Genomic DNA, 12,349 nt, shown 5'->3' on the forward strand with positions numbered 1-12,349 from the left:
AAGATTTGTTTTGTTTAGCTCTTCTGAATTCATGCATGCTGATGAAGTAATTCAGTCAGAAGTGAGAAAACATCACAAATTACTGTGCTAAAAGACATATGTAATTGTATCTTGGATGGTTTTATTTTAAATGAACCATTAATCACACTTTTTACTTGCTTGATGGCCTGTTACGTGAAATCTCTATTCCGGAGTTTCTAGAAGCTGGTGAGTTGCCTAGGAATTGGGCTGGTTCCTGTTTCCAGTGTTTTCCAAATGATCTGGGACTTAAGAGTCCTTTTCCTGCTTCTGTTTGTGCGGTACATCCTTTCTAAAGAATTGGCTGTAGGGCCCTTAGTCCAGTTTTCTTAGTTTTTCTGATTAACTGCTGTTATATTTACAGGCATGTCCAGTAGCTGTGGACAATACTGAGAAGAGCTTCCTCTAAAGCTAGGAACACTTACTTTCATTCAGCTGCCACTTTCTGCACCACTGACACATGGCTGCTGCACAGTTAGTGTAGGGATTCTGGGGTTAGCAGCGATTCTCCCGAGATGCTAGCTAACAGCGTGGATCCCTCGGATGTGCTTGTTCCACCAAACCATATGCTTTGTGTCCAGGTGTTGTACTCTGGGTCTGACAGAAAGAAACGGTCCCATTGCACAGCACCACTGAATGAAGAATGGAGTATTTTGTTCTCACTTCAGGTGTAGGGTTTGCCTGAGAAGGGTTTTTTTGCACAGGATAAGATGCTTTAAAAGAAATCGTTTTGCACAGGAAACAGCTGTTGTCAGAAATTTAATATGCATCCCACTAAATTCTGCTGTGTATTGTGTTGTTTTCTTTCACAACAGGAAAGATAAAAGAAATACTGAAGTGTCCTTTTCTCCCATTAAGTAAGTCCATATCCTTTCACACATTGTTTTCTGAGCTCAAGTGATATTTGCAAAACTTAATGTGAACCCTGATCCTGGTTTTCTGTGCAGTTTTATATAGAATTTTTCAATATTAATTCCTCGTGGAATTTAAAGACTCTAGCCTGCTGACTAAAAATAATGACATTGATTGACACTTCTTGAGCTGCCACAGGGATTTGGAGTGCTCACTTTGTGAGTTGCTATTAGACACACAGATGTTCCACGTAGTTTTGAAAAAAGAGGATGTTTGAATGAAACGTGGGCTTCCATGCACATCGAGGGAACAATCCAAATTGTTGATAAAGTGCACATAGGCACAGTTCTGCACCGTGTCCTGGATTTTCCTTTGCTTTATGATTACTTTGTGCTGAGCCATTAACTCAGACAATCCTGATACTGTACAAGCTTTGCCGTGGGAGGGTAACCACAATATACTGGAAGTCACAGACAGTGCAATTGAATCACATTATCGAATTTTTGTGCTGGTGGGAAGGCTTGGCCAGAGCAGCCCATGAAGTCCCACCTGTGCAGACTTTGATAGTTTACATAAAATGCACCAGGGAATGAGGCAAGTCTGAGGGGAGTGCAGAAGCAGCTGACTGATGGCATCTGTGATACCCTTCTCCTGAAGGATGCGCTATTCTCACCTTGGTTTAACAGATCAGTTAAATCCTGTGCTTGGTAACCTGTCCCCTGTAAATGCACGGTTTTGTAGCTGCTACTAACAGTCGTGCTTTCATTCTTAGATTCACATAGTGAAAAATAAGCTGCATGTGTCTAATCAGCCTTTTTTTCTTCCCCCCCACCCTCCCTTGAAGAATCAAGAAGTAAGTAAAGCATACTTTCTAACACATTAACTGAATTCATGGTTTATTTACGTAATCTCAGTTACCAGTACATGGCTTTTCTCATTTCAGATCAAAAATCATTAAAGTGGAGAACTTCGAGTCCTACTTTAAGAAGCAGCAAGCTGACTCCAACTGTGGTTTTGCTGAAGAGTATGAGGTATGTGCCCTCAGTGGAGAGAGCTTCATGACAAATGTTTTTGGAAAGGCAAATTAGCTTTCCTATGGAGCATACAGGAGGCTGGCTGGAGTGGGAGGGAAGGGATCTTTATTACAGAGATTATTACACCGCGTGTGTAGCCTTCCCTTCTCAGATTCAGCTCCAAAGTGCATGATAAATACTTCACATCCTGAACTATTCTCTCACCCTGTGAGCTTACAGCATGGCCTGCTGGGCAGAGCTCTCAGAGGCAGCGTCTCCTCAGTCCTTGCCTGAGTTGCACTATAGAGTCAGCCTCAGGAGAGCTATTTCACTTCTCTGCACTTTGGGGTTTTTTTATCTTTTGTTTTTCTACACAGCAAGACAGGTCTCTTGCTACCAGCACTGACTTCTTCAGTGTGTAGGTGTGATTTGCAAACCACACCTGTGCATAGCTGGACGGAGCAGTCAGAGGAACAGCAATTGTGATTAGCTTAGGGACCATAAATGGTTTTCTATGAAATGTGCTAAAGCTTAGCTGTTAGCAGGGTACAAAACGCAAATCAAGTGTCAGTAAGGATTCTGTGTTGCCATGTCTGCTGTTAAAAAATCTCAATTTTTTTCATCTCCTTGAAGCTATTAACTGACTTTCTTCTTCTTTCCAGATGAAATTCTGTCCTTTTGATTGCATTTTTCAGGCTGGTGCTCTGCCTTGCCTTCCTCTGAGATTGTGCTTCCTTCTGTCCTTTCATGATGTACTTGCTCCCTTCCTCCCTGTGATGCAGAGCTTATGCGAGGGAGGTCGCTGCCCGGGGGTCAGAACGGGTGCACCCTTGCTGTCGGTGTCATTGATGTCCATGTTGTCTATTTCTGCAAAACTGGTTCTGGGCTTTACAACCCCCCTCTGGGTTTTAAACATGCTGCTGTGCCTGCATTCCTTATTCATCCCTTCTCCGTCTGCTCTGCTGCAGTCACGCTCCTGCTATGTAAAAAGATGATTCTTTCTGTCATTTATCCCAGTTTAATGTGCCTGCTGTTACAGCAAAGGCCAAAGGTGTTTGGAGCATTTGTCTGTTTCAGTTGTGTGTGGTTCCCAGACCAGGACCATGTGCTGGTAAGGCCCTCTTTTATTGTAGGAACTCAAGTCTGCTGGTGTTCATCAGCCCAAATTTGCTGCTGAACTTGCCGAGAACAGGGGAAAAAACAGATACAACAATGTCCTACCATGTGAGTTACTCTTCGGTTTTGCATCTTCTACTGGTCAAGTTTTTACATGAAAACACTTGGGTTCAGTTAACCTGGCTTCAATAGTAACCAGAGGTTTCAAAGAGGGGATAATGTCATTAATTTCCAAATGAATGAATTTGGGCTGCTGCGTTCCCAAAATCACTGTAGAAGCAAACCTCAGGAGTTTTCCCTCAAGAATGTTCCCTAAATTTCCCAAACTTTCCCTCAAGGAAGCTCCTCAAAGAGCTTTCCCTTAATTAAATAATTGTAATTTTCTGTTCGTGAGAAACTTGCAGCCCAGGCGGCAAACCCAAGAGGGTAAGAGCTGCTGTGGCCACACAGATGCGCAGAGCTGTGGCCCAGCTGGGCAGCCTTGCCACTGAACCCAGGTTCCGCACCCGGCCAAGCTGGCTGTGGGCACCCCAGCGCAGCAGCATGTAAGGAGGAGTTGGAAGGCAAACAGTGACGGGTACTTACGGGTGCTTTGGAGGAAAAACAGCTGCGGTGGCAGCAGGAGACAAATTACATTTTTCTCCAGTAGTTAAAACTATAGTAAATTTCTTGTTGTATTAAAAATACATATCTGTGCAAAAACATACTGTTTTTTAAAAAAATAAAATATCTGTTCAGTATTCTGAGTCTTTATCCTAACAACTCGTTTTTCTGAAGGCCTTCATTACAAAAGTTCTAAACTGCTGCTATTTGTGATCACTGAAGTTATATTCTTATTCTTAAAACGCACACTGTTATAAAACACCTTTTATTTAGAAATCATGCGTTAGGTGAGCAGTATTTTGCTGAAAGGTTCAGGTTCTGAAATTCCTCATTTTCTTTTCCTTTTTTCTTTCTGCAGATGATATTTCTCGTGTTAAACTTTCAGATCAAAACTCTGCAACTGACGATTATATTAATGCAAACTATATGCCTGTAAGTTGCTTCATTAGTTGAAATGAAATATAATGCGTGTTTTTATGATGTAGGCTTAACAGCTCATGATGATGTTTAAAATTGGCTTTTTGTCTCATTAATGCATGTGTGTGTGTATATATATATTTATTTTGGGCTTTTTGTCTTAGGGCTATAACTCGAAGAAGGCCTTTATTGCCGCACAGGGCCCTTTACCCAGTACTATAGAAGACTTCTGGCGCATGATTTGGGAAAAGAATATTTACTCTATTGTGATGTTGACAAAATGTGTTGAACAAGCCCGGGTATGTTTCTATTAAAACTGAACCATCTCTTGAAGACCGTTGCGTCTCTTCTAATTTTGGTGTTACCCTAGTAGGTTGGAGACCTTCTTTCTTTTAAAAACCATCCACTTACTGGAAGACTGTTTTCTAAATTAAGTAAGCCCCATTTTTTTAGCTTTTCCCCATTTTATATCTGCTGACTACTAGAAAAGATAATCTCAGGAGGGTTGTGGAATTGCTGCCTTTAAGGGTGGGTTCTTCTCCCTGAGGAATGGTTTTGATAGAGCTTCTGCCCAGGAATGGGCTGTTGGGAAGGGTGACGTGCTTTCTAGCCCTGCTTCAGGTGGGGTGTTAGTTAAAACTAGAGTCAGCTGCTGTGTATGATGTGCCTCATCTTGCAACTCTCTTCTTAGACCAAATGTGAGCAATACTGGCCAGACAAACAATCCAAGAGCTACGGTGACATTACTGTGACAATGGTCTCGGAGGTTGTCCTTCCAGAATGGACAATAAGGGACTTCACTGTAGAAAAGGTGAGCCCCCCCCAAGTTGTTAGTGTATCTGTAGAAGTGATTTATTGCATCACTATGACTTCACATGTTAAGCAACACTGATGTGATAATATATAATTTCACTAAAACTTAATGAAATTCAGAGTTATCTGAGGGAGAAGGATAAAAGTTGTTTATTTTTATTTGAGGCTTGGAGCATATTTGACTGCTTTCTGCCAGAAGTCTGATTTAAAATCTTTCACACTATTCGCTGACGACGAGATTCCTGTGATACTTGTGTGTATGTTTGGAAGCCCTGGCTTCTCACAGCTGTTTTAGCAACATATCCAGTGGTGGGAGTGAGTTGTCAGTAAGAGCCTCCCTGTGGCACAAAGGGGTCTGCCAGCAAAATCTGGCCTGCTAATGGGAATTGCTGGTTGCCCTGTCAGTGGTCCTGAGCTGGCGTTTCTCTGAGACTCGCACCTTACGCAGAACTTCTGCTTATGCAGATACTTGTCCTGTCTGCTAGACTGAACAGTTAGCTGTTTCTGTCAGCAAATGAAATGCAGCAGAGGTGATCTTGGAGTAAAGTGAAAAGTAAAAGGCAATTATTTCGAAGTATTCTCTACCAGAGCAGGAGGAGGGAAACTGAAATATCATTGATCAAATTACTGCACAGTTTGTAACAGGCCCCTAGTGAAGCTGAGCTTTGCCCAGTACATATGTCTGGAAGCCCTACTGTTGCTCCTCTGGAGCCGGTTTGTTTATTTGTTTATTTGTTTGTTTGTTTTTCCCCTGATGTGTATTCCCCTAGTCTAACACGCCAGAGAGCCACACGGTGCGCCAGTTCCATTTCACCTCCTGGCCAGATCATGGAGTGCCGGAGACAACAGACCTTCTCATCAACTTCAGACACCTTGTTCATGAGTACAGCAGTCAAAATCCAATCGACTCTCCTACTCTGGTGCACTGCAGGTAGGAAGAACATATTTGCGTTAGACACATTTTTATCTTGTGGCTTTTTTAAAAACAATTCTTTTCAATGTGATTTAGAAAAAGAAAAAAAAAAGTAAGTCTCTTTGCTTAAGGACATGGGCTAATCATCCTGCCAAATTAAAACCTTTGCCCCATGCCTCAGAAGGGTAGCAATGCTATATAGGTAGCAAAGTACACGACACAAAATTACATTAGAATAGACCCTGTGTCCTAGCCTGGAAAGCTTAGCTCGAGAAGCTGCCTTTTCAAGTACTTTTACAGGTAACCTTGTGCCAGTGCAAGACTGGGAAGCCCAAAAGCGTGTCCTCCCTCCCTGTCGGTGGTAGTAAGAACCACCCACTGGGCTGCAGAGGCTTTTAGTACCCGTGCCACTGCAATAATAGAAAGCATTTTGCTAGACTCACTGGTGTTTTGGCAGGCCACTGGTGAGCAGGTGGTTGAGAGAAAGCAGTAAATAGCTTTCCCCATGTCACTGCAGTGCTGGTGTTGGGAGGACAGGAACATTCATTGCCATTGACCGCCTGATTCAGCAGATTGAAATGGAGAACACTGTGGATGTGTACGGAGTGGTGTATGATCTTCGCATGCACCGACCTTTAATGGTGCAAACTGAGGTAAGGCTGTCTTCCGTCCAGCAGCATGTTTTTCAAATATGCGTAATAATCCAGGAAGGGTAGGCTCAAGGTGTACTTCAAAATTACAGGAAGATTAGATACTAAGAAGCAATCTGAAATTGCTTTTTATTTGATATTTATTTATCTTCCCTCCTTCCTGCCTCATCTCTTCCCACAAAAGTAGTTGCAGCCAGGGGCCATAGTACATCCGAGCAATCTCTTTACAGAGTACTTCGTAGGAGTGGCATTTGCAGCTGGAAAGAATCAAATCCTGAAAAAGTTGGTTTGTTTTGGTTTTGGGGGGCTTTTTTGCAGCTTCTTTCACCCATGTGAGTTTTATAGTTTTATCCTTACAGCTGTGAGCCAGAATTATCTTCAGTCAAGTGGTCTCAGTTCTGTTCTGCAGGAACACCCATGTTCCTGTTGAAATTATGACATCAGTCTGGAAAGGTGTGTGGATTAACTCAAGCTGATCTGAAAAAGGCTGTAAACTGTCCATCATGAAGGTCTTTTAAGAGGGAGTTAGGCATGACGGAAAACTTGATCCTAGTTCTTTACGGAGGGTTGATCAGATGATGTCATGAGGTCCTTTCCAGTCCTGTTTCCCATGAACTATACGTACAACTTCTAAAATATACTCCCCGATAGCATTCAGCGCAGTGCATCCGAACCCCAGAATCTGTATTCAGGAGCAGAATTACTTCCAAAATTGAGTTATTTTCTAGAAATGTATTACCCTCTCTTTCTTTCATCAGGACCAGTACGTCTTCCTAAACCAGTGTGTTATGGATATTATTAAATCCCAGAAAGACAAGAAAACAGATCTTATTTACCAAAACATGACAGCAATGGCAATCTATGAGAATTTCACACCTGGGCCAGGCTTCGGGAAGGCAAATGGCTACCACGCATAGCCTGGAAGGAGTGCCATGTCTCCAGGAGGCGTTACCTGCACATAGGAAAGGGAGGTGTTCTGCTCAAGTTTTCCAGGATTGTGTGGAGTGTCTGGCTTCTCCAGTTCTGTCTGCATTTGACGATGTGATCTGCGGAAGGAAAACCAATTCTGTCAGGAGCTGCAGATTGATATAAAAGAAAAACAAAACAAAAAACAAACCAAGCAAAACTATTTAAAGTTAACAGAAGAATCTTGCTTTTTCTTGGGAATTTAACAGTACTGATAAGTGAAAATAGCATTTGCAGTATGAACGGTGAGCTAGTATTTAATATTAAAATAATAACACAAGCTTTTTATTACAATTTTATATGATTTCATTTACAGACACCAGGCTTGTGGGCTGTTTTAATATATTTAATTATAAGTTTCAGGAACATATTTTATCTACTGTATCTGATTACTTAGCTAATAGATATGTGCCTCTGTGAGTTTTGGGGTTTTTTTTTCTGTGTTCCTGTTTATTTAAAAAAGGAGTACAAACAGCTCCTTCAAATGGACATTTATATTTGGAAATTGTGCCTTTTCCAGTTGCTACTCTAGAAAAAAAACCAGCAGAGATTCTATTTTTGTACTGAAACTCCTAATGAGAACACAGATTTTTAAATAAGGCTTATGTCAAACTTAACTGTAGTTGCACTGTTGGCAGGACTCTCCAGAAGTTTGGAGGTGAGCTTTGTTTTTGCATTTCACCACAAATAGCCCCTGCCTTAATGTTTCGGTGCCTCTGCTAGAGCAAAAGGAGTGTGGTCTGTCACTCCAAGCTTTAACTATAGTAAAAAAAAATGAGCAAGTGAGTATGTGAATGTGTGTGCGGGTGTGTGTGGGTGTGTATGAAGGACAGAATAGCTTCTCCCTGTTCCTGGCTGATATTCCTGTTTTTATACAATTTATAATGATTTATTTAAAGGTGCAATATATAATTTACTGAATAATGATCACTCTATTCTAATAGAGTTTTACTCAGGTTGGTGTCTTTTTATCATTGTTGTTGTTTTTTCTCAAATATATAAATCTGTGAAAATGTTGAAACGAAGGTTCCATGTGTCCAAGCACTCCCAGATTGACAGGCTTTACTGTTTCTACCAGAACAAATTGCACAAAATTCTCCTGTAAAGACCAATTTCTCAGTTGTTTTAGCCATTCAAAACTGAGACGCATCTTACCTGCCTGCATCTCATTGACCTAATGTAATGGTTTTATAATTACCTGCAATATACTGCTGCTGTTGTTTTAACTGGTCCTTTTAAAAATGGAACAAACAAGCAGAAACCCCCTAGCTGCTGATTTTACAAGTCAAGGATCAGATTGGAATTATTTTGCTGGTACATAACTGCTAGACTTATGAAGGCATTACCAATGAAGGACTTCTTAATTTTAACTAGGTGGGGGTGGGGGGTGGGGGGGTGTGGTTTTTGGTCTTCGGATCATTGCACTGGTTGCATTGCAGAGGAATACAAAGTTTATGAATAATGCTATAGAATAGCTATAAAGTGGTGAAAGTCTTATGAAGGTTTAATAACCAGAGTCCCTGGTATTCTGCTGCTTTGTTTTGTGTTGTTTTGGGTTTTTGTTTGTTATAGCAGAGTTGTCAGAAGAAGCTACAGATGCTAGGAGTGTATGTGACAGTACAGTGGAACCTGGCGACCTCACAGAGTCCACTGTCAGCTGAAGGAAAATGTAGCAATTCCTGGTGCACAGCTGTAACTTTACAGGTATACCGTGGAATTTTTTACAACCTGGAGTGAAATTGTGGTGTGCAATGTGTGAACAAAACTGGAGGACAAACCACAGTGTGCTTCAGCTTTCATGGTTTTGGGGAGTGTTTTTTTGTTTTTTTTGTAGCAGCCACTTCTGGGTTCTTGAATATTTTTTTCTTTCTCTGAAATACTTAAAAAAAAAAAAAAAAAAAAAAAACCACACACAAAAAAAATCCCAAAAAACCCCACGAGGTTAATGATCCTGCCCAACTCCATCCAAACTGGCATTCCACATAGTGGATCTCTCACCTGGCATTCTTTCTAAGCTGCTGTCAGATGACAAAGATAAACCACTTGGACCAAACAGAACCATTCCAAAGGAACTGGGAGGGAAGAAAGTCTGCCCCTTAGTCATGTTATTTTTTTCTCTCTTAAGCTTTCAATTACTGCACATCTGTGCAGAGCGCAGAGACAGTATTGATTACGGCAGGTCTCCCAAGAACTTGCTGCCTTAGGGTGCTGAATGCTCTCTTGCTTCAGAAGGCTCTTGTTTTGTATAGCACAGAAGAGAGGGAGACTAATCTTCTATGCTAGATCACGTTTGCATTGTATTGCAGCAGAACATCAGAAAACGAGCTTATAATGGTATGTGTTTCTGCCTGGTCACTGCCCAGATACTGTTACAGAAAGCAAACCTATCTGTCCTGTTGTTTTGATGTTGGAAGCAGGTGCCAAATTCTCCCTTGTGTTGCCATCTAAAGAGTATCTGTTTTTAATACAACTGTATACACGTGTATTCCCAAATCTGACCCATTGTGGGAAGAGACAGAAGTTGGAAGGAAATGACCTGCTGATAGCAGGTATAGGTGGAAAAAGTTGGTAAGGCTTAAAATGTGGTAAAGACAAAGTTGGCCGTAGTATTGATGAGAGGAAGTAGAACATGCCTCATAGAATATCTCTGCAGGAAGAGGAGGATTAAAGGCAATGCTCTACTACCTTGTTGATCTGTCTTGGTCAAGGTGATGTGAGTTCCTGCAAATACTTTTTTCACTGCCTTCTGATGTTCTGTGTGTTACAGTCGCTGAGGTCTGTCTCTTTGGCCAATGTTTTCTCTTGCTGTTGCTTATGTAAAGATACCTGCTTTTCAGGCTGAAAGCTCCACTGTGTGGCAACTACATCTGCGTTTCTGTTCGATTCTTTCTTTCCATTTGGGGCCTGCTTAAGAAGGGAAAAGTTGATGTGTGTCAAATAAGTGACTGCTGAATATCTTGAAATTATGTATAAATCTTAATTGTTTTCATATTTGTTGTACAGGAAATTTCAGCACGTGTCTATAATGGTTTTAATGGTTTCATTTGTTTTTAAAGATATAAAAATAACAATTAAAAAGCATCATCCTAGAGCACTTTCTGTCTTGTGTTTCCTTTCTTGGGGTTTTCTTCTCAGTTCCTTTTGAATAAAATTAATTTTCTAGAATACCCATTTAATTTGAGGAGCTTTATAATGGATAAGGAGAGTGGGCTCCCATCCTGTAGGGTGGCACATGAGTTGGGTACGTATTACGGTCACTAGGGCTCCCTGCGAGGGTGTTAATCTGTCATTGAGCCTTGCCTGGTGGAACAGGGCCTGATGCTGTTGTGTTCTGGCAGTTGGTGGTCTCTCTAAATGAAGAGCTTGGTACCAGTTAAAGGAACAATACCTTCATCCAAGGTCAGTCAAAAGATTTCCGCTAACTGAAACAGCCTTGAGGGAGGACCAGTGTTTCTAGGACTCCTTTACTTCCACAAAACCCAGAGTGATGGCTTTTTCATCCCTTGAAAGAGGTGTCCTGTTGTCAGGGGGTGATGACAGAAGCAGGTGCAGAAATATCTTGGTAATGTTGTGTTATAGCTGGCTTCTTGATTACAGATTACCTGACTGCAGATGGATATAAAATATCCATATAAATCTTGTGTCTTCTAAAATTCTTGGTTTCCATTCCTGGTTGCCATCTGAATCACTCCCAAGGAGGATCACATGCCTGGAGGGTGATACTGGCACTCAGTAGCTCTGCAATTTATCACGGGGTGCTGACACTTACTGTAAAATCTTGTGATCCTCCATCATAACTCTGGTGCGTTTTCTGAAACAACCACATGGTGAGAGGGAAAGAGCAAAGCGTGATTGTCTCATCATCTTCCAGTGGGAGAACGTGCCAGCCACATGATGGTTGTTAGAGTGCGCTGCATGAGACTTTCTGCAGAAGACAAGCTGTGCCAAGGAACTTCCCAGCATAGGACCTGCAGCAGGTGACCACCACTACCGGGGCCAATCAGCCTCGGGGACACTTTTAGGGAGCAAAATCCCTCACTTTTTTGTTTTCCTTAAATCAGATTTGAAATATTAGAACTTCAGTAAAGCCAACTGTTCTGGATGTCATATGGAGTGTTAGTCTGTTGGGGTGGGCAGAACAGATCCCGTGTATCTGGAAGTCTCATTCTGTACCTGGTGGTGCCATGTATTAGGTTTACTGACTTTGAGAATAAAAAGGTGGAGTTCAGACAGGAAAGGATGTAATCTTCCTGTCCTGTTCTTTGCTTGATAAATGGTATGTAGTCTGGAATACTGCTCCCTTGCATGCCCTTCCTGGCTGGGTGCTATCAGGCAGCAAATGGATTTTGGAGATGAACAGATGTGGATGTTCTTGCAGAAGAGGGACAGAAATGGGAGCTTGGAAGGGAAAAACACCTGAAAACTTCACACACTTTGCTTTTTTCAAGCAAAAAAGGAAAAGTCTCTTAGCTATGGCAAAGATGCTAGGTGTTAACAGTTCCTGGGTGTTCTGAGTAAAAGTTAATTAAGAAATGCAGATGCAATCACTTTCGTCCAGGGGCAGAATGAGGGGCAAGCAAGGATCAACAGTTTGTTTCTGAGGCAGGTAGGTACAGTGTTCTCACACCCACCAGAGAAGTTACTGTGCTTCCTTTTCCCAGTTACTGTGGCACTGCTTCAGGGAGGCCCTTTCAGCTCTTCCCATAAGACCTCGTGTCACTGAAAACTCTGGCTTTAAATGGTTCCATTTTTGTTAACAGACATCATCTCCTGACAGCCAGAAGCAAACCTAGCAAATCAGCCCCTCACACCAAGAAAAGGTAGTCTAGTTTGATCCAAAATGAGTTAATTTAACTCATGTTTTACCGTCAACTTTCCAAGTGACTAGGGAAAAGCCAGCTTGTGTGGAACAATGTTCTGGATGTAATGCTAGTGTTTCATAGACACCCCTAGTGTTAATAATGCTTACAAGAAAACTGCTAGGGACA

At 41.7% G+C, this 12,349-nt stretch overlaps 1 protein-coding gene across 1 annotated transcript in view; it reads left to right on the forward strand.

Moving 5' to 3' along the window:
- Nucleotides 1-10,455, forward strand: part of PTPRJ (protein tyrosine phosphatase receptor type J) — a 29,392-nt gene extending 18,937 nt beyond the window's left edge. Inside the window, exons 15-24 of the mRNA XM_040608843.1 lie at nt 834-875; nt 1,715-1,723; nt 1,814-1,901; nt 3,017-3,107; nt 3,961-4,034; nt 4,184-4,318; nt 4,711-4,830; nt 5,603-5,763; nt 6,263-6,398; nt 7,154-10,455. Of these exons, the coding sequence (XP_040464777.1) occupies nt 834-875; nt 1,715-1,723; nt 1,814-1,901; nt 3,017-3,107; nt 3,961-4,034; nt 4,184-4,318; nt 4,711-4,830; nt 5,603-5,763; nt 6,263-6,398; nt 7,154-7,312 (1,015 nt within the window). The 3' untranslated portion in view covers nt 7,313-10,455. The remainder of the gene's footprint in view (nt 1-833; nt 876-1,714; nt 1,724-1,813; nt 1,902-3,016; nt 3,108-3,960; nt 4,035-4,183; nt 4,319-4,710; nt 4,831-5,602; nt 5,764-6,262; nt 6,399-7,153) is intronic.
- Nucleotides 10,456-12,349: the final 1,894 nt, after the last annotated feature.

The sequence above is a fragment of the Falco naumanni genome, chromosome 10 (genome assembly GCF_017639655.2).
Source record: "Falco naumanni isolate bFalNau1 chromosome 10, bFalNau1.pat, whole genome shotgun sequence".
NCBI classification, from domain to species: domain Eukaryota; kingdom Metazoa; phylum Chordata; class Aves; order Falconiformes; family Falconidae; genus Falco; species Falco naumanni.